This window comes from Schistocerca piceifrons, chromosome 2, assembly GCF_021461385.2.
Source record: "Schistocerca piceifrons isolate TAMUIC-IGC-003096 chromosome 2, iqSchPice1.1, whole genome shotgun sequence".
Lineage (NCBI taxonomy): Eukaryota > Metazoa > Arthropoda > Insecta > Orthoptera > Acrididae > Schistocerca > Schistocerca piceifrons.
The window spans coordinates 868,755,184-868,780,330 of record NC_060139.1 but is presented as its reverse complement, the minus strand read 5'-3'; the positions used below and the strand labels follow the sequence as shown (position 1 = coordinate 868,780,330).

The following is a 25,147-nucleotide window of genomic DNA, read 5'->3' as shown; positions in this document are numbered from 1 at the left end:
AATCAGCACTGAGCAATCAGACATTTGTTAAGAAGGGTGGGGTTTTTATGTTCGCGCTTCCCGTGCGCTCTGCGGTGGTGGGGATGACTGTGGCATCATGTATTCAGGTTTGCCCTCACTGTCAGCTCTCCTAGTGACTTCAGACTTGGGCAACTTGACCTTTCAGAGGCTCTTTTCTGTTGGCTCAGCACCCGAGTACTTAAAGTTGCGTAGTATCTAGCTCGACTTACAATGACTCTGAGCTCTATGGGACTTAACATCTGAGGTCATCAGTCCCCTAGAACTTAGAACTACTTAAACCTAACTAATCTAAAGACATCACACACATCCATTCCCGAGGCAGGATTAGAACCTGCGACCATAGCAGTGGCGCTGTTCCGGACTGCAGCGCCTAGAACCGCTCGGCCACACCGGCCTGCAGCTTGACTTAAGAAACTATTTGTAACAGTGTGATGGTATCTCTGCTTCCATGATATCATTATGCTTCGCTTGTGGACTAGGGCGCTTGGTCGTTTCTCCGTGCTGCGACAGCTTCTGTGTTTGCCACAACTCGCTCATGATTTCCCCCTAGCTGGCAGTCGACTGGTCATTGACTTAGGCGGTTCGACTTCCGAGAGCTGCCACGGTAAAACATCAACGAATTTTTAGTGCCCGCCAAGTAACCTATCCTGGAGTTAAAAGATCATTTCTCGATAATAAATATCGACTGGTGCGAAACAGATCTTAATTTGAGAAGGAAATTTCTACTATTGCTCGTGTGGGAAATAAAACTGTATGGAAGTCAATCACGGGCTGTGAGAAAACAGAAAAAATAGAGAATTTAGAGAATTTGAGATGCTGTAAATATCTGGATAAAATATGAAGAAGATCTCCAGAGACTCCATGAGAAAACAAATATCTGTAAAATATTAGCTATAATAAGGAGTAAATGAAAGGACGTATAGTAAGACAGCAGAAACTAACTTCCATCTGTAAGAGGGGGTTGTCGATCGCAAAAACTGTGGAAGAGAAAGTATATCCAGCAAATAACTGAGGACGTTGGGGAGCAGTGCTGCTCTCAGATGAAGAGATTGACATAGGGGAGTCTCATGGTGGTCCGCATCAACCCAGTCAAAAGACTTAAAACGCAGAAAATTACGATTATAGTTGGTAGAACAATAGAGCATGCAGGCGCGCGGCTAGTCCGCAGGATCTTCACTGAGATGCAGTCCATGGGAGGAAGAAGAGACGTATCTAACGGCTCTTTCCTAAGCCTTAAGCTAGGGTCACTCGCATGTTGCGTAACACACAGCGAATGATTGCAGGCGAGAAGAAAGTGCCGACCGAATGAAGCTTAGTCTCGTGTAAAGCGAGTGATCGGGAGCGGGATCCACTCACACGGTTGCGTCACGCTATTGCAAACACGAGTTAGGTCAACAAAAGACAGTGGTAGCACTACGTTGTTTATTATCACCTTAAGTCGGTCCCAGTGCTACTGAACGACTCTGACAGCTTTCTGTAGTCCAAAGCAACAACAGGATGCCACTAACGGAGGATGTGTTAACGTTGCCAGTTGTGAGGGCAGGGAATACAGGGAGGGCAAGACATGGGACACAGAGGGCTCGCTGACACAGCGCAAATTATTCTCCATCCTTCTCCATGCAGAAAACATCACACATCTGTCTTCAGGAGTCAAAGAATCGGTATGTATGTGACAGCATTCGTAAATAATATTTTCCGAAACTTCGCGCATAAAAATCAGATTTTCCAGTGGCCATACCTCGGGTTCTGTTGGTGATGAAAAGGTAGGGTCAGATGTTGGACAGCCCTGGAGCTAGGGACCATTTTATAGCCAACAGAAGGATCGTCTTAGTCTCACTGTCTTACAGTAGAGGGTCAAATTATGAATTACACATTTCCTCCTCCTTAGACAAATGGAGCGAAACGGATGGTTCTTTTTGCCTTGATGTGATCCACGGAGGAAATGATGTTACTCATGGAGGCACCAGTAGCTCATAGGCAGTTCATCATAAAACCCAAAAAAAGGTATCTCACTATATTTTTGTCGTCACCAGCCCAGGATTCCAGTCTGCTAAGCACAGACAATGGCTATAATTTTTACAATGTATTCCTAACATTCTGATCTCCAACAACTTTAAAAATTTTCTTCATATCTTAATCTGTTTCCGAGAACAGATGTTCAAAATTGTCCTACTTGCAAACGTTTAGTGTTAACCTCTTCATCTCAAAGTAGCACTTGCAACATGCGTCCTCAATTATTTGGTGGATATGCTACAGTCTGTCTTCCTCTACAGTTTTTACCCTCTACAGCACCCTCTAGTACCAAAGAAGTTATTCACTGGGGTCTTCAAAAAATGGTTCAAATGGCTCTGAGCACTATGGGACTTAACATCTGAGGTCATCAGTCCCCTAGATCTTAGAACTACTTAAACCTAACTAACCTAAGGCCATCACACACATCATGCCAGAGGCAGGATTCCAATCGCAACCGTAGCGGTCGCACGGTTCCGGACTGTAGTGCCTAGAACCGCTCGGCCACACCGGCCGGCTACTGATGTCTCAACACATATCCTATCATCCTGACCCATCTTCTTGTTCGTGTTTATCATGTATTCCTTTCCTCGCCGATTCTGCGGAGAATCTCCTGATTCCTTACCTTACCAGTCCATGTAATTTTCATTATTCTTGTGTAGCACCACTTCTTAAATGCTTCGATTCTCATCTCTTCCGGTTTTCATACAGTGCATGTTTGACTACCATGCAATACTGTGCTCCAAACGTACATTCTCGGAAATGTCTTCCTCAAAATTAAGGCCCGTGTTTGATGCTAGTAGACTTCTCTTGACCAGGAGAGCCCTTTTTGCCTGTGTTAGTCTGCTTTTTGTGTCGTCCTTGCTTCGTCCGTCATTGGTTATTGGCCTGCCTGGGTAGCAGAATTCCTTACCTTAATCTACTTCGTGATCATCAGTCCTGATGTTATGTTACTCGCTGTTTTCATTTATGCTACTTCTCTTACTTTCGTCATTGTTCGACTTACTCTCAATCCATATTCTATACCCATTAGATTGTTCATTCCACTCAACAGATCACCTAATTCTTCTTCACTTTGACTCAGGACAGCAATGTCCTCAGCGAATCGCATCATTGACTTCCTTTCACTTTGAACTTTAATTCCACTACTGAATCTCTCTTTTATTTCCGTCATTGCTTCTTCGATTTACAGATTGAACAGTAGGGGCGAAAGAGTACATTCCTGTCTTACGCACTTTTTAAACCGAGCACTTCGTTCTTGGTCTTCAACTCCTAACGCATACTACCATTCTCTCCGTATAACTTACCCTTTTTCCCCAAAATTTCTAACATCTGGTACAATTCGACATTGTCGAATCCTTTTTTCAGTTCAACAAATTCTATGACTGTGTGTCCATTTTCTTGGGCCTTGCTTCCATTATCAACCACGTCAAAACTACCTCTCTTCTGCCTTTACCATTCCTAAAGTCAAAGTGATCGTAAAATGCGCACGTAAAATCCTTTGAGGCGTAAACGTAGTTTATAGGTGACGTTGCACCAAGAAATATGCTGTAAAGTTTTCCTATTATCATCTAGGAACACTATGCTGTAGGACATGTAAAATTTTTTTGCCCATAAAAATCGGCCTGAGGTGTAAATTTATTTTTGCGTTATTTTAGTTTCACATACGTAAATTGTCTGAACTCTGCTGACCTATACATTTCTTTTCATACGAGTCACATGCCATGATGCAGCAGGGTAAAGGAAGGAACCAGAGGAAGAATGCTCCTAATGGGTTCACAAAATACGAATAAGCTTCTGTTTATTTAACAGACTGAAAAGTGAGGTCCCAGCTGCCGCGTTCTATCTTCCGTAGCACCCTTAAAATTTTTCCGAAAAATGTTGGCATACGGACATATTCGCGCTTTTTTATTGTTGAGGAAGAAGAAAAAGAAGAAGAAGAAGAAGACAAAGAGAGAGAAAAGCAATAAATGCTGGAAGGTAGTAGACAATGGTTGTGTTATAGAAAGAGCGAAGAAAAAAAGACTTGTATTGAGGTACGGAGAAAATCTCCAAGAAATCTTGATACCGATGATTCTCATAATAGATACACTCAAAGCCAAAATGATTGTCGATCACATGGACACGCTTAGAGCCATTGTTTTGTGTACAGTGTAACGTCCCCTTAGAAAAATTAATGAATTACTATGCTGATAAACCTCTTACATTATTTGATTTTCAAACAGCTGAGCAGAACTGAAAGTACTCAGACATTTCTCTCTTTACTTATTCCGATCAACACTAAACTGACACACAATATTTTTAGGACAACGCAATCTGACTTTTAATAATCCCTACAAAAGAATGGCCCTGACTATCAATAACCTATACCTTTCACAAATCACTAACCTCACAAAAATCTTCGTTACTCGAACTACTGCAATACAGCGAGCGCCAATACTGCCAGCTAAATAAAAGATTCAAACTACTGAAGGCACTAACTACTGATAGGCATAGTTAGCAAATGAAAGATTTTGATAGAGAACAAACAATGTATTTACCTTAATAGTGTTCAAAAGTCATAATATCCGCATGTATATCAGTCCATGATATCCGATATTACAAATTTCTGTCTCTGTCCAGATCATCCGCTCTCAAAACTCCGCCATCTCACTCCCCACATCCACCACTGCTGGCGGCTCACCTCCAACTGCGAAACGCTACGCACTGTTAACAGCCAACTACCCAACACTATAGTAGGCAACAACAATGCAAACCAGCCACAGACTGCACACAGCACAGCCAGTGATTTTCATACAGAGCGCTACGTGGCGTTACCAATAAAAAAACCTATACAGCCTACTTACAACAGCAAATAGAACTTCTCAGGAGGACAGTTGTCCACACCACGAAATCAGTTTTGTGACTCATTTAGTATACCAAGACAAAGCAGTATAGTTGAAATGACTTGTGACAGCCAGTCGCTACTCCTGCAAGCTAGACTTCCCTCCAGCAACAGATGTCGAACGGTACACCCACATGCCAGGCGGAGCAAGTCCACCAGTAAATTCCACCCGTCATCTAGAGACGTCGCTAGCAAAGAACGGTATGTGTTTTACGTAAAGCATTACGCGAAATAAATAGCGCGGAGTCGTACCAGGATGTAAGCCGTGCTCCATGGCTTAAGCGGCTTGGTTCCAGCGAGAGGCAGTCCGAGTTACAGTTACAGACGCACTCAATTCATTGCACTTCACCTGTCCGAAGAAGAAGCCGCAACACATCGAAAAAACACGACACCGCCACAGCAGTGTCTACACTGAAAAGTAGTGTTCACTGATTGAAGTGTCAGATCAGGATTGGCACAGGGTAGGACTACTAGAGAACCACATCCTGAAGGTGCGTGTGCTATTGACTGAGTGAGTGAGTGTCTTAGAATTAGAATTTGTAGCTGTTTTAGTAGCTGTGTTTTATATGTATGTTGATGGTTCGGGAGAGCGCGCCCTGTTCACCATGACATATTAGCGGCATTTCGGGGTATGTTGACAGCGTACGAGTGAAGGTACAAGATCGATAACAGAAAAATCTGAATTCTCATCCATTCACCACTTATAATTGTCAAACCTGGGAAATATGATGGTATTTACGTACAAAAACATGTCGGAGAGAGAAACATTATTTAGTACCATTTCTCATTCTAGGTTCGCATAAATAGTACTGTGACTTTTTCGTTTTATGACCAAGTCATCATCGTACGGTACCTTTAAAAAAAAGGATTAGAAAGTCGATTGAACGTTAAGCTGATGCATGCAACAGTATGTACTGATTTCATAGCATAGCAACTCTTCCATTTAACTAGCCGGCAGCGCACATGCAATGTGAATACATCTGCACTCTAATCGTTGCAACTGAAGGTTACGGTTAATATAAATATTAAGCTAAGAAATCTTAAATCGTAAACATAAGATTAAACATACGTAGAATTTAAAATCGATTTTCAGAGAAAGTCTTCTCAAAGTGAAACTAGGAATACTGGTGTAAGAAAGTGGTAGTTGACGATCACAAGTGTGACATTGTCTGTTGTATTTTGTCTCGGAATCTTCTGCCGACGTTTATTTTTAATGATTTTACTAACGTTCTCCGTATGTTACCTGGAACAGTCGTTCGGTACAGTAAAAGGAACCCAAATGCTGTAGCCAGCGGTCCAGAAGGTAAGACTACATTGCCGGCCGGAGTGGCCGTGCGGTTCTAGGCGCTACAGTCTGGAGCCGAGCGACCGCTACGGTCGCAGGTTCGAATCCTGCCTCGGGCATGGATGTGTGTGATGTCCTTAGGTTGGTTGGGTTTAATTAGTTTTACGTTATAGGCGACTGATGACCTCAGAAGTTAAGTCGCATATTGCTCAGAGCCATTTGAACCATTTGATGAGACTACATTACCTGATCAAAAGTATCAGAACACACATATGTAAAGCCGAACTGAGTACTAGATGTTACGAGAGGTAGGCCCGTCAGCATAAAAAGGAGACAGGGTGTGTTGTCAGTACAGAAGCGGCAAAGACAAAATGAACCGGTCAGAGTACCTCAGTTATTTCGATCATAGACTATTCATTGGATATCTTAAGTAACAGATGCATGAGGGACATAAGACAAACCGTCTACAGCTGCCCAGGTCAACCGTTGATGACGTTACTCGGGAGTGGAAACGCGAAAGAACAACCAGTTAAGCCGAGACCTGACAGACGTAATGTAATGACATACAGGAAGCATCGAGCATAGCAGAGGCCAGTTGTAAAAGATAGCACGAAATTAGCGGAAGCAATCGCTCCTGATTTCGAAAGCGCTACCAGCAGTCCAGCTACCAGAATGAGTGTGCTTATGGCGCTAAAAGGAACGGAATAGACTGGTAGAGCAGCTCCTCATAAGCGGCACATTTCCGTAGTCAGTGATAAGCCGTCATATGTAGCGCCGACACTGAAGTACATAGGACTGTGTAACAGTGTGGGTTGCGTTTTTTGTGGTTATGGTGTGATCGACTTATTACGTTAGCGAAAAAGCTACGTGCAGAAGGATAGAAACATTTTACAGCATTGTGTACCACGTACAGTAGGACAGTTCGGAGACGATTATTGTATCAGCATGACAATACACTCTGTCAAAGCTGGATCGGTAAACCAATTGTTGGTGGACAGTAACATTACTGAAAAGAACTTGCTTCTCCAGAGTCCTGACCTGAACCGAATGGAACACCTTTGGGATGGGTTAGAACGTTGATCTCGCACCAGACCCGATCGTCCAACACAACTATCTTCTCTTGGTTTGGCTCTTGAGGAATAATGGGCTTCATTTCCTCCACAGACGTTCGGAAACCTCACTGAAAGTGTCCAAAGCAGAGTTCACACCGTCGACCGTCGTGAAGGCGGACACACCCTATATTAATGTCCTACGTGCCAGGATATTTTTGATCTGACAGTGTATTTACTCGCTCTATAAACGGCGACGCCAAGTTCACGCAGCAAGCAGAAAGACAGAGAGCGGACTGGAGACACGTCCTCCTCCGCCACGTCAGGTCAGTTGGCATGATCCGATAGATACCAGAAAGGGTAAAGTTTCCCCAATCAGCGACAACGAATTACCATCGTATTGAGTCGGCATGTTTGGAACATACAAGTCGCCTTGTGGCCGATCAAAATTATTGAATCGGTTATCGTGTCGTCGCGATCTAATTTTATCGTTTCAGTCTGTTGTAATAGCAGGCAAAAAAGTAAGGTAAATCAAGGAAAAGGATGTTATACTTATCCTTTCATTGTAAATTTGGAAATTTGTGGTAAGGTCTTATGGGACCAAACTGCTGAGGTCATCGGTCCCTAAGCTTACATACTATTTAATCTAACTTAAACTAACTTACGCTAAGGACGACACACACACTCATGCCCGAGGGAGGACTCGAACCTCCGAAGGGGGAAGCAGCGCGGACCGTGACAAGATGCCTCAGACCGCACAGCTACCCCTCGCGGCTATTCTTTCATTGTAACTGAAGTTTATATTGATGAATATGTTCTCGAAAAACATTCAAACTGTGTCCATCCAAGCAAGTGTTCATACAGAGACGGTAAAGATCATCCACGTATCGTTGCCCAACAGCAGAGCTTGGGCGCTCAAGAGACCATCCTGGGCGAGATGGCTTCTAGAAGAGCGACCGACGGCCACGAGATATCCTATATTAATCGTTAAGAAATAATGGTAGCGCCCTACATCTGTCTCACACTCTAATGTAGTTGAGGGTCTGCCGTGAGTGTAATTTTTTGACTATAGAGTCGTACAACGAGGTAGAAACATTGTTTATGTAATAGCTTATCGAGCATTATTCCAGAAACTTTTCTTGATCAGTGGATCAAGCACAGAAACACAGGATCGGAGGTGAATTATTATAGACAGCGTATTTTTCCCGTACGTATTATTAGAGACTTAACCATTGAGACCACATTACCCTAGTGGAATAATTCCAGAGCGGAGATTTTAACTACTGCTATTATTTCTGCAGTAAAAGTGATGCTTAACAATTTCATTTAGGATCTGCTTGTGGGTACACGACAGGCCAATACCTGATGAGGATGATATTTTGGGAATCTGAAGTTGACATATAAAGTGGTGATGGCATCTAGGATTTATTTCGAGATTTTTTTCTATTGTTCATCTCGCTTAGTGTGGGGGCTATTAGTTTCTGTAGTCACTCATTCACAATCGACATTTGGTCATTGAAAAGCATTTACATTTAAATATAAAGAAAACGAAACCTTCATTCGCTAAAAATAAATTTTAGTCCCCGAGTTATCATTCACCAACGACGAACCTTCAGTAATCAATTGTAAAACAACAAGACTTAAAATTGTTCTGACGTTTGGCAAGTAACCCAAGCACGCTCTAGTCAGCGATAAGATCTAGACAACTGAATTGAGCATAATTAAAACCAAAGGCTAGCGCCTCTTTGCGTAAGACAGTAAAGCAATGTCGTAAGAGGTCGACACTGAAATATTGCGATTAATTAAATGCTAGTTGATCAAAGTATTTCTAAAAGATTTAGTAAAGGAATGAAGTGATTATTTAAAGATAGTACTAAGCATTTGTTAGTAGCGAAACGAATAATCAGAGATGGTCCCTGAAGAAGGTTATTTAAGTTGTCTTAGTAACAGTTTGTATCTTTGGATTTTGATGTCAGATTCTATTACGAAAATACTTGAATTCTGACACTTTTCAACACTTTAGGGACTTGTACAGGGTTGTAGCCTATCCCCGACGTTATTCAATCTGTATATTGAGCAAGCGGTAAAGGAAACAAAAGAAAAATTTGGAATAGGAATTAAAATCCATAGAGAAGAAATAAAAACTTTGACGTTCGCCGATGACATCGTAATTCTGTCAGAGACAGCAAAGGACCTGGAAGAGCAGCTGAACGGAATGGACAGTGTTTTCAAAGAAGAATGTAAGATGAACATCAAGAAAAGCAAAACGAGGATAATGGAATGTAGTCGAATTATATCGGATGATGCTCAGGGAATTAGATTAGGAAATGAGATGCTTAAAGTAGTAAATGAGTTTCGCGATTTGGGGAGCAAGATAACTGATGATGATCGAAGTAGTGAGGATACAAAATGTAGACTAGCAATGGCAAAGAAAGCGTTTCTGAAGAAGAGAAATTTGTTAACATCGAGTACAGATTTAAGTGTCAGGAAGTCGTTTCTGAATGTATTTGTATGGAGTGTAGCCATGTATGGGAGTGTACCCATGTATGGAAGTGAAACGTGGACGATAAATAGTTTAGACAAGAAGACAATAGAAGCTTTTGAAATGTGGTACTACAGAAGAATGCTGATGATTAGATGGGTGGATCACATAACTAATGAGGAGGGACTGAATAGAATTGGAGAGAAGAGAAATTTGTGGCACAACTTGACTAGAAGAAGGGATCGGTTGGTAGGGCATATTCTGAGGCATCAAGGGATCACCAGTTTAGTATTGGAGGGCAGCGTGAAGGGTAAAAATCGTAGAGGGAGACCAAGAGATGAATACACTAACCAGATTCAGAATGATGTAGGTTGCAGTAGGTACTGGGAGACGATGAAGCTTGCACAGAATAGAGTAGCATGGAGAGCTGCATCAAACCAGTCTCTGGACTGAAGACCACAACAACAAGGGATTTGTAAGTAATAGATGGTATATAAATGTTAAAGTCTTTAACTATCGAGACATTGAAGAGCGTATATTAATGCGAGAACTGTTAACTAGTGTTGTTTAAACAAAGGGAGGGTAATTGAAGCAACGGTTCAATACCCAACATGGTTTACTGCTAACAGATTGTGCTCCTAAGGGACAATCACAGAAATACACTACTGACATCTCCTGCTAAGTTAATGGAAGGCTGTCAAGATGAAGCTTCGGGGCCAAGTGTCCAGTGCGGGGATTTTGCTCCAGGACAACACCTCAGCTGTTTCTGCATAGAATACAGCCACACATGTTGCTGTTTTTTGCTACTAAATTTTGCCTCACTCCCGTATTCGGCTGACAGGACACAGAGTGACATCTTCCCTTGGATGAAAGAACCATTACATGGCTGGTACTTCCAAAATGACTAGATAATTTTACAAGTGGAACATTTAGCGATAGACAAAGATACAGATTTCTACAACAAAGGTCTCCATCAAGCCATCCGTCGTTGAGAAAAAAATGTGACACACTGAAAAGTTGAATGCGTAGCGAAAGACACCGTCGGTAAGTATCATGATCGCAGCTTCTTTTTTTTCGAGTTGATACGCAATTTCATGTGTGGGAAACACGTCTATATCCGTCCACAAGCTGCTCATTCTCAGTGGGTTCCGTAAGTAGGCGAGCTAATCGGCCGCCCAGTATTGGTACAATAAAAGACGAAATTATTGTACGGCTGAACGCTAGTGTGCCCAGGTGTCAGGACGTGCCGCAGCAGGTCCGACTAGGTGACTGGTGTGAGCGAGTCCAAGTACAAAGACGACTAGCTTCGCCAGTCGGATATAGGCAAATCCCAAAGTTTGGAATTTGAACAGCCGTTGCTCAAATGGCCTCTGTGTGGGAGACAATGCTCTAAGAAATGTCAGTGTCAGACCAGGCGAAAAATGGCCTCTACGGCTCTTCGAGAATCCATAATAAATTCACAATCAAGTATTAAAGCAAATCTGAACACATCTGCGATCTTAGAAAAGTGAGCCGGCCGATATAGCCGAGCGGTTCTAGTCGCTACAGTCTGGAACCGCGCGATCGCTATGGTCGCAGGTTCGAATCCTGCCTCGGGCATGGATGTGTGTGATGTCCTTAGGTTAGTTAGGTTTAAGTAGTTCTAAGTTCTAGGGGACTTATGACCTCAGCAGTTGAGTCCCATAGTGCTCAGAGCCATTTGAATCATTTTTTAGAAAAGCGAGGAGCAGCAAAATAACACGACAATATTTCAGTATCTTCAAGACTACAGAAGTTAATATTTCATAGGGAATAAACTTTTTCTCAAGAAATCTCTGAATTAACAACTTTTAAACGCTTCATGCGATTTCAGCTAACAGTATCTCAGATGATAGCATTGCACTATAGCTATCATATCTAAAGCGACATATCTGTATCTATTTTTTTCCTGATTTATTACATTTCTTATATCTTTTCACTATACAAATGTTTGTCGTAACATCGTATGCTCCACAACTTCACAGCAAATGAATACAACATGAATATCTCATATTTTGTCATATTTTTGTATTTATTTAATGAACAGTTTACTGTTTTGCCAGTAACATTGTTTAAATTTTAATTACAATTTATAATAAAAAATCAATGTAATTTTCTAAGTGGCCAACCGCATGTGTTAGCTGACACCACCATCTTTGTAAAGGAGTAGCAAGAGACACTTCTGACAAGCAAGCCTAAATAATTGTTTAAACCATGTTTAACGATAATCTGTGGTCATTTATCGCGAGAGCACTTGTGCAAGAATACTGGGTTATTTATTTATTAAAAAACTTATTTATATTTATTGTGAATGGTCTGAGTGGAAACAAATGTTTAAAACACTTCTTTATTTAAATATTGTTGTAATACTTTAAACTGGAAAGTGCTCATGTTGAGTCAGATCATGTCTTTAGAACTTAAGAACGATGTATTTTTGATGGGGATGGCCTTCAGCCAAAGGGAAAGCATTACAGGAGTCAAGTGGAGACTAGGACTTATCGCGTGAAGAGCTCAAGGGGATGGTTCTGAACACTTACGTTCATTCTTGAAGAAGGCAGACCTGCCTGTGATGATGAGTATTACTCGACTGTGAAGGTGTTCGATTCTGGACGGTGAACTTCTGAATGGACTTTGTATTTCGAGGGGTCTAAACGTGCTCCAGAGTAGGACTAACGTTTTCCGCTTGTATTATGGAACTCAGGGTAGACGGACTATGAGTTACTACTTATTGTATCACGTGTGTTAATTTGTGAATCGTCATGTTGAATTCTGAATTGTTTTAAGCTGGTGAATATTTTGTGTGCTGTGTTTACAAAAAGGACTTACTGTTCAAGTATCTATGATTAAAATTTAGTTTGGGGATTTTGCTACCGTTCTCGTAACCCTTGCAACGTAACCTTACTACATTTGATAAAGGTATTTTCTGTGTGCATTTTAACTCAATATCGTAGGACCACTTCCCGTTTGTTTGAGACGTTCTTTCTTGAGTAAACATTATTCAGCATAATTATCTATCGTCTACATTAAATTACAGACGTTAGAATAGAGCTCTTGTTATTAAATTATTAATTTAATTTCTGTGTATCTTATTAACTCACGAGTGTAGCAAATGCGTAGACTATTTGACTGCAGGATCACAAGTACAGGTTATTATTTGCACCGCTTTAGCTGTGAAGCATGAAAGCAAACGTGTGCGGCTCGAGCCTATGACTACGTCGAGCTGTTCTTTTTAAACAGAGTCGTGGACTGCCCAGGTTCCTAAAGTACGAGCAACCACAGGTAAAGACGCAAAAGGTTTGCTCTTAGGGGATGCTGTTCAGAAGAGCAAGTAGACCAGCAGTAGCCGCTAGGTATCGTTGCAGTTCAAGGGATATATCTGTCCGTAACATTCTGTGGCTAGTAGCTAATGGGAATAACGAGTTTCAGTGTTATATTGCCATTAGGTTCCTTCCGTTAGATGGTGCCTCTTACTAGTCAAGATGCTCTGTTCTCGGCCAGTTATTACGTTTTTCGTTGGAAACTGGCGAGTCGCAATATATATGACAGTCATTACAGTGAAGAGAAAGTAACTTTCTGAATTATATTGGAGTCTGCACATGATTTTCTTGGAAAGGATTACAGTATTTGCTCAATTGGTACAGTAGCCCAGATTTTGTTATGATACTAACAAGTAAGATGGTGTCTGTACAGTGCAGCGAAACAGAAAGGATGACAAAATGAAGAAGGGCGAGTACTAACGGCGTAAGGAGAGAAACGTCATGGCCGTCAGTATGTTCCACGAACATACATTTCAAGAAGTAAATTAGAAGAATGGCATCCTGGATAAGCTAAGTGTTGTCATGGATTACGAGATTCGCAATTGCAAACCTACCTAACGGCCAGGAACAGAATGAAAATAAGTATTATCAGAAGCTTTTTCACCTGTTATTGGACTGTACAAGTGCAGAAGTGGTATCTGGTCAGCATGGAAAAGGAGGTGGGCATCTGGAGGGAGTGTGAAGTGAAATGGGAACAAACTGTATTGTTATACCAGCGAACTCTCAGTGCATAAGGATTAAGGGCTCCCCTGTGACGGACTGTGAGGCCACCTGTCAGTCTAGGTGATCATAGTGGGCTGAGTAATAGAGAGAGAGAGAGAGAGAGAGAGAGAGAGAGAGAGAGAGAGAGAGAGAGAGAGAGGAGAGAGAGAGACGACAGTTCAAGTCTGGATCAGCTGGTGGCCGATCATGAAGAGCGAGAGCAAAGACAATGTAACTAATCTGCTTCTGGCATGCTCTCTATTGGCTGACAATGGTGGCGTGTGTGGCTGGTTTTGTCAGCTGATTACCAGACTTAACAGCCTGTCTTGATGCCTCAGTTTAACCTGGCAGATAGGCCGGAAAGAGACTGTGCTGAACGCATGATTGGAAAACAAGACAAAAATTCTAAATAAAATTTTGTACCCAGACCCTAAAATATTCCCAGACTGGGTAGGTCTCTAGCACAGGACGTTGCATGCTTCAATACGAACGCTATCTAATCGAAAGCGTCTGGACATCTATTACTGGACATTAGTAAGGGATGAGACGATCTCTGTCGCTTTCAGAGAGGTTATCGCTGGCGCGCGTGTTCTGCCTCTCCGCTAGGTGGCGCGAGAGGCTACGCGCTACCTTCATGAGCGGTAGAAGAGACCGCCTCGCGGCCGTTGGATTCCGGGTCGCATGTGGTAGATTGTGGGAAATGCGTCGGCAGTCGGCTCGTTGATTGTTAGCTCACTTTGTAGTGATACGGATATACCCCACGGCGTAAGAAGTATGCCGGTGAAATCATATGGACTTGTTGCAGTGTGCTCCAGAGCAGTAAAGCAGAGTTGTGCCTTGGCTCGAAGTGTGCATCAGTGCTTGGGAGAAGCTTCTAAGTAATTACTAGAGTCTAGCCGGAGGGATGCGGCTTGGTAAAGTGTTTTTCTGTGCTGTCGGAACCACAAGTTGGCTGCGACGCGGAAAAAAGTGCTGATCCTCTGTTTAAAATTTCTACGTGGCTCAGCAATGGATAGAAAGCTTTGTGGGAACCGAAACCAAGGAGTTCTCACATAATTGGATTTTGTGGTGAGAATCCATTCTTGTAATCTCGCGGTAAGGAGTGAGTGATGGCTGTTTACTAGTCACTTTCAATGACGTCTGTAGCGCTGGTTGGTTAAATAGCGAGAAATAAGTTTTGCAGTTTGAGTGCATTTTTTAAGCAGGCGTTGTCTTCGTCCTTGTAAATTGCCTTAAAGCTAAAGCACCGTAATGTTCAGCTATGAAATTACAAATCTGTTATTCAGCACTTAAGGTTTTAAGCGAAATTTTACTTTGTGTTCATAAGTAATAGAGCAGCCGTCGCTTTTGGACTTTTATTATTCTAATAAAGTAGTTAACTAAAATAAACAATGGTCAAGGTAATTTCCGATTTTTTTTTAAATTTTTGAATCAGCTGGTAAAATAAAATAAAAGCCATAAAGTTCGCTCGAGCGTTAACTTCATATAAGTAACTGATGTTCCGTATGTGAATTACTTGACTTAATTCCTTGGGCCACTATGGGGGCATAGAGCATCCAGGAGAACTCGCCATCCGTCTCTGTCTTTTGCCATTTGCCTCAATTCTGCCCAGGTCTTACCAACTCTTTTTGCTTCCCCTTCCACTGTCCTCTTCCATGTGCCCCTTGGTCTTCCTCTTTTCCTTGTTCCCTGGGGATTCCATTCCAATGCTTTTTTCTCGATGGCTCCATCTGGTTTTCTCAAGGTGTGCCCCAACCAGCCCCACTTTCTCTCTCGTATCTGGTCTTCTATAGGTATCTGGTTTGTTATTCGCCAGAGCTCCTCATTACATATTTTTTCTGGCCACCAGATATTCATGATGCGTCGAAGACAACTATTTATGAAGCTTTGTAACTGGGTTGTTATCTTTTTATCCATTTTCCAGCTTTCACTGGCGTACAGAAGGACAGCCTTCACATTTGTATTAAAAATACGGATTTTTGTTTTGTATGTGATCTTTCTATTTTTCCATATTGGATACAATTGTATGAAGGCAGCATTTGCCTTTTCAATGCGGTTTTTCACGTCATCTCCAGCTCCACCATCTTCCACCACTATACTACCCAGATACAGGAATGAGTTGACAGTCTCCACTCGCTGCTCACCTATTAACAGGGGCACCTCCATGTTCCCTGAATTTACTCTCATTTCCTTTGTTTTGCCTGTATTTATCTTGAGGCCAGCAGTCTCTGCTTCTTCTTTCAGCAAGTTTAATTTAGCTTGCATATCAGTCTGCCTTGGAGCTAATAAAACTATGTCGTCTGCAAAATCCAAATCCTCCAGACGTTCGTGGATCCCCCACTGGATTCCTCGTCTCCTGCCTGCTGTGACTCTTCTCATAACAGAGTCTGGAATGAGTAGAAAAAGTGTTGGTGACAAAATGCAACCCTGCCGGACTCCAGTTGTTACTTTTATGGGCTCTGTCATATTTACCTTGTGGAGTACGCAGCATTCGTAGCCGTCATATAGATCTTTTATGATGTTTAAGATCTTCTGTGGTATGCCATACTTCCGCAACATCTGCCAGAGCACTTTATGTTTCACGGAATCGAGGGCCTTTTGAAAATCAATGAATGCCAGGTACATGGTTGCTTGGAATTCTTTGCTTTGCTCTAAGATGATCCTAAGAGTGTTAATAAGATCAACACAGCTTCGTTGTGCCCTAAAACCGGCCTGTTCTTTACGCAGTCGCTTTTCAAGGGAGACACCGCCTTAGCGAAACACTGTCCGTGTGGGCGAGGGGGTTTGTGTGATCCAGTGAAGTGGAGGGCTATGCCGGCGGTGGTGTAACTACCGGCAGGGCCTCCCAAGCCGGACAGGTCTCCATAGAGGATCCAGACAAAGTGTGTCTCACACTGTCCTATACTATTCTGTTCTGTCCCATCCTATACATTCCCTTCCGTTCCTTTTCTTTTCCTCTTTGTGATTGTGTGGCAGCAGACACAGTCCCCTAATGTGGACAGCGGAAGATCCTTAGAAACCAGGACAACGTTGATGCGAAGGGATGGATAGCGTTCTGTAGTCGTGGTGAAGACAAGCTATCTAAGGGGTAAGGCCCTGAAATAAAACCTTGGCAGGTGTCCAGGCCATGAGGTGGCAGCCCCACCAGGACACTCGGGGGCAGTGGGCTGATAACCCGCACCACCAAAAAACACATACCACAGAAACTAAAAGGTGAAACAGCCGGATGGATCTTAAGGATATGACCTTTGGCCTGAAAAGGAAAACCCGTATCGGTTTTTGGAATGTAAGGAAGTTGAGAGAGCCAGGGAGGCTACGACAGGTTGAAAAAGAGATGGAGAACTATCGACTAGATATATTGGGACTAAGTGAAGTAAGGTGGCCAGAATCTGGGGAATTCCAAACACAAAATGGTGGAGTGTTGCTGTATGCGGGTCAGACAGGTGAGGACGCGGTGCATAGGAATGGTGTAGGGCTCTTACTATCTAAAAGCAGCGAGAAGAGCTTACTGGAGTGGAAACCAGTCTCAGAACGGATAATAACCGCACGCTTTAAAACAAATGTGCGATATGTCACTGTAACTCAATGCTATGCACCTACTGAAATAGCTAAAGGAGAATTAAAAGATGCATTTTATACAGAGCTTAACGGAGTCCTTAGACAAACAAATTCTAGGGACATAAAAATTTTAATGGGTGACTTGAACGCAAAAGTTGGTTCAGAAAATGAAGGGCTTGAACATATCATGGGCGTGCATGGCATGGGGATCAGGAATATAAATGGTGAGCTGTTGATAGATACATGCGCTGAACATGACCCAGTCATTGGAGGCACATTGTTTCCACATCGTAAGTGCCATAAGATAACGTGGGTTTCTCCAGACCACGTTACCGAAAATCAAATAGACCACATAGTCATAAGCCTCAAGTTCCGACAATCTCTGTTAGATGTCAGAAATAGAAGAGGGGCAGACGTTGGAAGTGATCATCACCTAGTTTTGGCGGAATTCAGACTGAAGATAGTGGCAAATAGAACCAAGCTCAATCACAGGTGCAAGAAAATAGAGGTGGCAAGATTAGAAGACCAACAGATAAAAGAAACATTTGCCCTTGAACTACAAAACAGATTCCAGGTCCTCTCTGAGGAAAACTTTATGGAAGAGGGAATTGAAACATGCTGGCAAAAAATCAAGAACAGTTATTTAGATGTGGGAGAAAAAATCCTAGGATTTAAGGCACATCAAAGGAAGGAATGGATCTCCAATGATACGTGGAATGAAATCAGCCACAGGAAAGAACTAAAACTTAAGTTAAATTTTTGTAAGACAAGAGCGCAGAAGAGTGAAGCGCATAAAGAATACATGGAGGCGAACAAAAAAGTGAAAACATTGCTACGTCGAGATAAAAGGAAATTTATAGATGAGCAAGCAAAATTAGCAGAGGCAGCAAGACAAGGAAATATGAAAGAGCTCTACAACATTACCAAACGCTTGTCAATGAAGAACTTCAGACATGAAGGACCGGTTAAGAACAAGAATGGTGCGATGCTTACAACTCAACAGGCACAGCTACAGAGATGGGAGGAGCACTTCAGGGAACTGTTAAATTTTTAAGGCAACCAAGAGGAACGGTAAGAGATGTTCCAGAGGAAGTCGAAGAAGATCAAGATATAAATTTGCAGTGCCCCGCAATGGACGAAATTAGGATTGCCTTGAAAACACTAAAAAATACAAAGTCGCCAGGCCTAGACAACATAGCACCAGAGCTCTTAAAAGCCGATATTGAAAGTACTGTTAAAACGCTCCATCCTTTGCTGAAGCATATTTGGCTTGAAGAGAAATCTCCAAAGGAGTGGAAAAATGGCTTGGTGGTAAAGCTCCCAAAAAAGGGAAATTTGTCAGACTGTAACAACTGGCGTGGTATTACATTGTTGTCAGTGCCCAGTAAGGTCCTCATCAGAATTATTTTAAACAGAATTAAAGGATCCCTTGAAACGTTTTTTATGTGCAAGAGTATAAATGGTATCTTATTTCTGTTTTAAAGTAATTGCTGTTTCAAGGTTGTTCCAGTGTTACCTTGCCGAGGGGTGGCCGCTGTCAGCGCCATGTTTACCGGGCTTATGGTACCCGCTCGTGCTTAATGTGAATACCAATTTGAATTGAAGAATATTTTGATTAGGTGTTGTAAATCTTTACTTATAATAAAATGTCAGTTTGTGAGACATATGGCCTCCGGAGACCAGTGAGCTTATAACGTGAACGTTAATCGTCCTTCCTACCCTCCCTGTATTATTCCCCCTTTTGTAAATGTCTGCTTGCGATGTTTAAATACTTGCTTTCTGACATTTGCTTATAAGAGTAAGTTCTAAAGTTTGTGGTAGTAGAGACTGTGTGTCCAGCCTTCGCCTTTATGAAAGCTTATAAGCACTCTTTATTCTTTTAAAAATTTTGTTTAAAGTGTGTTATGCAGCACTGCGTACTCGCACTGAGACTGAGTACGGCATCTGTTAAGAAAGCACGTCTATCAGCAAAGGCAGTGGTATTCAGATAATGTTCGAGAGGACCTGCAGTTGTTTGTACACTAAGATTAATATATATTTATTTTTCCTTCTTTGTACAGGGTCCGCTACATCTCGCAATATAAGATACACAATTAAGTGAGATTTACTCTTCCAGAAAAAAAAAAAAAAAAAATTAACCGAGCGAGGTGGCGCAGTGGTTAGACACTGGACTCGCTTTCGGGAGGACGACAGTTCAATCCCGCGTCCGGCCATCCTGATTTAGGTTTTCCGTGATTTCCTTAAATCGCTCCAGGCAAATGCCGGGATGGTTCCTTTCAAAGGGCACGGCCGACTTCCTTCCCCGTCTTTCCCTAATCCGATGAGACCGATGACCTCGCTGTCTGGTCTCCTTCCCCAAAGCAACCAACCAACCAACCAGAAAAAAATTAACTCCTTTTCGGAAGCATACAGAAATTGCACTCCGTCTTCAGGCCACAAGTGGGCCATCGGGGCCATTCGACCGCCGTGTCGTCCTCAGAGGAGGATGCGGATAGGAGGGCCGTATGGTCAGCACACCGCTCTCCCGATCGTTATGATGGTATTCCTGACCGAAGCCGCTACTATTCGGTCGAGTAGCTCCTCAATTGGCATCACGATGCTGAGTGCACCCCTAAAAATGTTAACAGTGCATGGCGACCCGGATGGTCACCTATCCAAGTGCCGGCCACACCCGACAGCGCTTAATGTCGGTGATCTAACGGGAACCGGTGTATTCAATGCGGCAAGGCCATTGCCATACAGAAATTGTCTTCCACTAATTTCTCGGTTCTTTCACATCCTAAAGAATTTCTTAATTTTGATCAAACAAATCCATAGGAGGAGGAGTAGATACTCGTAACGGATGCAGGACAAGGAATGACGCACTAATAAATTAGTTGTAAGTACGGGTTAGTATGTGCCCGCCTGGTTAGCCGCGCAGTCTAACACGCTGCTTCCCAAGTGCGAAGGCGTGCCGGTCCCCGGCACGAATCCGGATTTGTGTCGAGGTCAGGTGTGTCGACCAGTCTGTGGATGGTTTTGAAGGTCTAATCTAAAAGCCGTAAATTCAACTAAATACCTAAGTTACAATTGTGAAAATTTAAATTGGAAGGAAGACATAGAAAATGTTGTGGGGAAGGCTAACCAAAGACTGTGTTTCATTGGCAGGACACTTAGAAAATGTAACAGACCTACTAAGGACTACACTTGTCTGTCCTCTTTTAGAATCCTGTTGCGCGATGTGGGATCCTTACCAGACAGGACTGACTGAGTACATCGAAAAAGTTCAAAGAAAGGCAGCACGTTGTGTATTATCGCGTAATATGGGAGAGAGTGTCACTGAAATGATACAGAATTTGGGATGGACATCATTAAAAGAAAGGCGTATTTCGTTGCGACAGAATCTTCTCACGAAATTCCAATCACCAACTTTCTCTTCCGAATGCGAAAATATTTCGTTGACATAGACTTACATAGGGAGGAACGATCACAAAGATAAAATAAGAGAAATCAGAGCTCGTACGAAAAGATATAGGTTTTCATTCTTTCCATGCGATATACGAGTTTGGAATAATAGAGAATCGTGAAAGTGGTTCGATGAACCCTCTTCCAGGCACTTAAATGTGATTTGCAGAGTATTCATATAGATATAGATGTAGAAATCGGTTTTCCATCTGCCTCGGCGAATGCGGGCTGGTTCCCCTTATTCCGCTTCAGTTACACTATATAGGCGATTGCTGTGTAAACACTGTCCGCACGTACACGTACACTATAATTACACTACCACGGAAACATTGGGGTTACACTCGTCTGGAGCGAAACGATCCCGGGGGGAGAGGGTCCACTGGGGGCCGAACCGCACAATAACCCTCGGTTCGGTGTGGGGCGGCGGTGGGGTGGGTGGACTGCTGTGCCTGTAGTGGGGTTTTGGACCACTGGGGGCAACGGCGGAACGAAGCCCCTCCGTCGTTTCTAGGTCCCCAGTTCAATACACACAGTGGTTAGTGTTTTGAATAAATTAATCATGTTGTTGTTGTGGTCTTCAGTCTTGAGACTGGTTTGATGCAGCTCTCCATGCTACTCTATCCTGTGCACGCTTCTTCATCTCCCAGTACCTACTGCAGCCTACATCCTTCTGAATCTGCTTAGTGTATTCATCTCTTGGTCTCCCTCTACGATTTTTACCCTTCACGCTGCCCTCCAATACTAAACTGGTGATCCCTCGATGTCTCAGAACAGTCCTACCAACCGATCCCTTCTTCTAGTCAAGTTGTGCCATAAGCTCCTCTTCTCCCCAATTCTGTTCAGTACTTCCTCATTAGTTATGTGATCTACCTAGCTAATCTTCGGCATTCTTCTGTAGCACCACATTTCGAAAGTTTCTATTCTCTTCTTGTCCAAACTATTTATCGTTCACGTTTCACTTCCATACATGGCTACACTCCATACAAATACTTTCAGAAACGACTTCCTGACATTTAAATCTATACTCGATGTTAACAAATTTTTCTTCTTCAGAAACGCTTACCTTGCCATTGCTAGTCTACATTTTATATCCTCTCTACTGCGACTATCATCAGTTATTTTGCCCCCCAAATAGCAAAACTCCTTTACTACTGTAAGTGTCTCATTTCCTAATCTAATTCCCTCAGCATCACCCGACTTAATTCGATTACATTACATTATCCCCGTTTTGCTTTTGTTGATGTTCATCTTATATCCTCCTTTCAAGACACTGTCCATTCCGTTCAGCTGCTCTTCCAAGTCCTTTGCTGTCTCTGACAGAATTACAATGTCATCGGCGAACCTCAAAGTTGTTATTTCTTCTCCATGAATTTTAATACCTACTCCGAATTTTACTTTTGTTTCCTTTACTGCTTGCTCAGTATACATATTGAGTAGCATCGGGGAAGGGCTACAACCCTGTCTCACTCGCTTCCCAACCACTGCTTCCCTTTCATGCCCCTCGAATCTTATAACTGTCATCTGGTTTCTGAACAAATTGTAAATAGCCTTCCGCTCTCTGTATTTTAGCCCTGCGACCTTCAGAATTTGAAAGAGAGTATTCCAATCAACATTGTCAAAAGCTTTCTGTAAGTCTACAAATGCTAGAAACGTAGGTTTGGCTTTTCTTAATCTAGCTTCTAAGATAAGTCGTAGGGTCAGTATTGCCTCACGTGTTCCAACATTTCTACGGAATCCAAACTGATCTTCCCCGAGGTCAGCTTCAATCAGTTTATCCATTCGTCTGTAAAGAATTGGCGTTAGTATTTTGCAGCTGTGACTTATTAAGCTGATAGTTCGGTAATTCTCACATCTGTCAACACCTGCTTTCTTTGGGATTGGAATTATTATATTCTTCTTGAAGTCTGAGGGTATTTCGCCTGTCTCATACATCTTGCTCACCAGATGGTAGAGTTTTGTGAGGACTGGCTCTCCCAAAGCTGTCAGTAGTTCTAATGGAATGTTGTCTACTCCCGGGGTCCTGTTTCGACTTAGGTGTTTCAGTGATCTGTCAACCTCTTCACGCAGTATCTTATCTCCCATTTCATCTCCTACTACACCCTCTTCCATTTCCATAATATTGTCCTCAAGTACATCGCCCTTGTATAGATCCTCTATATACTCCTTCCACCTTTCTGCTTTCCCTTCTTTGCTTAGAACTGGGTTTCCATCTGAGTTCTTGATATTCATACAAGTGGTTCTCTTCTCTGCAAAGGTCTCTTTAATTTTCCTGTAGGCAGTATCTATCTTACCCCTAGTGAAATATGTCTCTACATCCTTACATTTGTCCTCTAGCCATCCTTGCTTAGCCATTTTGCACTTCCTGTCGATCTCATTTTTGAGACGTTTGTATTCCTTTTTGCCTGCTTCATTTACTGCATTTTTATATTTTCTCCTTTCATCAATTAAATTCAGTACCTCTTCTGTTACCCAAGGATTTCTACTAGCCCTTGTCTTTTTACCTACTTGATCCTTTGCTGCCTTCACTACTTCATGCCTCAGAGCTACCCATTCTTCTTCTGCTGTACTTCTTTCCCCCTTTCCTTATGCTCCCCCTGAAACTCTGTACAACCTCTGGTTCTTTCAGTTTATCCAGGTCGCATCTCCTTAAATTCCCACCTTTTTGCAGTTTCTTCAGTTTTAACCTACAGTTCATAACCAATAGATTGTGGTCAGAGTCCACATCTGCCCCTGGAAATGTCTTACAATTTAAAACCTGGTTCCTAAACCTCTGTCTTACCATTATATAATCTATCTGAAACCTATTAGTATCTCCAGGGTTCTTCGATGTATACAACCTTCTTTCATGATTCTTAAACCAAGTGTTAGCTATGATTAAGTTATGCTCTGCGCAAAATTCTAAATCATTAATCATATGAATTTGAATTGAATTATTTAGTGTTCAATACGAAAAAAATTGCAAAAACCCAGTAAAACCCATAAGTACCAAATACTACCAACTGTATTGGTTTTTTTAGGAATACCCGAGTTTTTCTCAAGTGTGCGCCAGGCAGACGAACCTTGCACCGTGGGCCTGAGCCCGCGGATGAGCTCCGCCGGCGGGGGCGGGTGCGGCCGGTGCCTGAGGTGGCTGTGGTACAACTCCAGCATGGGCTGCGGCACGGCGGGGAGCGCGGGCCGCCCCCTGGCCGCTGCTGGCGACCACCCCCTGTCCGTGTCTCTGTGCCTGCCTTCTGCCGCGCTGCGCCACACCCACCAGCAGCTGCACGCCAGCCACACGGCCGCTGCGAGAAACACCAGCACCCAGCGTCGCCACATCGACACTGCAACAGCAGTAGGGCCAGCTGTCGTCACCGCAAGTCTTCCGAACAACTTCAGATTCTCTTTTCGCACCAGGAACGCTAGTAAATACACTGACGGAAAAAAGTCGCAACAGGCAAGAAGAAATTATGCGACGTGAACGAAAGTTTGAAAGGTCTCTGTTGGATTCCTTTCATGTTAATTTCTTAAATCTGTTGTCATTTACGGCATACATTCCACTTCTAAATTTACTGTGGTGTTTCTGACTATCTGGGAGGAAACTGAGCAGTGGAACATGTTACTTTTACACACAAACAAGAACGATCTGTCGCACTACTACACTTTAAAACACAGTTTATATGTAATTCATGTCACACAGTCTCATACTGAACCTACATCCGCTTTCTTTTATATATTGTATATGATAAGATACTGTCATCCCCCTTCCCTTCTGTGTGAAAGGATGAATGAGCAAATGTTTTTATAGTTGCATGCTTGATGGTAACAGACAAGCCTGTCTGCTAGAGAACAGTAGGAGCAACGTCGGAACAGGTAGCTACGCTTTCTAAAAGCAGACAGGTTTCTATTCTTAGTATGGTCCTGTCTGTCCCTTGTCATGTTGCTATAGGAACCTACCTTCCTGGTCACTTCCGTTTGTATCTGTGAAGCACCCTCGGTAGGGGCCCAGGCGGTCTGTCCGCGGCGATTGTCTGAAGTGGTAAGATCTCCGGCTAAGCACGTCTCTGCTAAGTCCGTAGCACAATGGATTTCTGAAGTTCAGCCTAACTGAAAATTTAATCACCTTTATTTCAGGTTTAGATCTAAAATATGTTATCTTAAATTGCAACGCAGTGTAACTCGAGAGTGAAGTTCAGAATATCTTCCAGTGGTAGCTTTGTCACTACTTTGTGAGTAAAGTGGAACCACATGTTGAGGATCCGGAACTTTAACTAAGATCACCAATCTTAAATGCGAATGTGCGTGAGATTATAACGTCTCGTCTTGACAATATTTTTCAATATAGCACCTTTTCTTTATGTTTAACCCACGTGGTATGTACTTTGTGAGACCAGTGCC

At 42.6% G+C, this 25,147-nt stretch overlaps 1 protein-coding gene across 1 annotated transcript in view; it reads right to left on the bottom strand.

Moving 5' to 3' along the window:
• Positions 1-24,088, bottom strand: part of LOC124775944 (bone morphogenetic protein 8A-like) — a 79,360-nt gene extending 55,272 nt beyond the window's left edge. The window contains exon 1 of the mRNA XM_047250788.1: positions 23,830-24,088. Within this exon, the coding sequence (XP_047106744.1) occupies positions 23,830-24,088 (259 nt within the window). The remainder of the gene's footprint in view (positions 1-23,829) is intronic.
• Between the last annotated feature and the right edge of the window lie 1,059 nt (positions 24,089-25,147).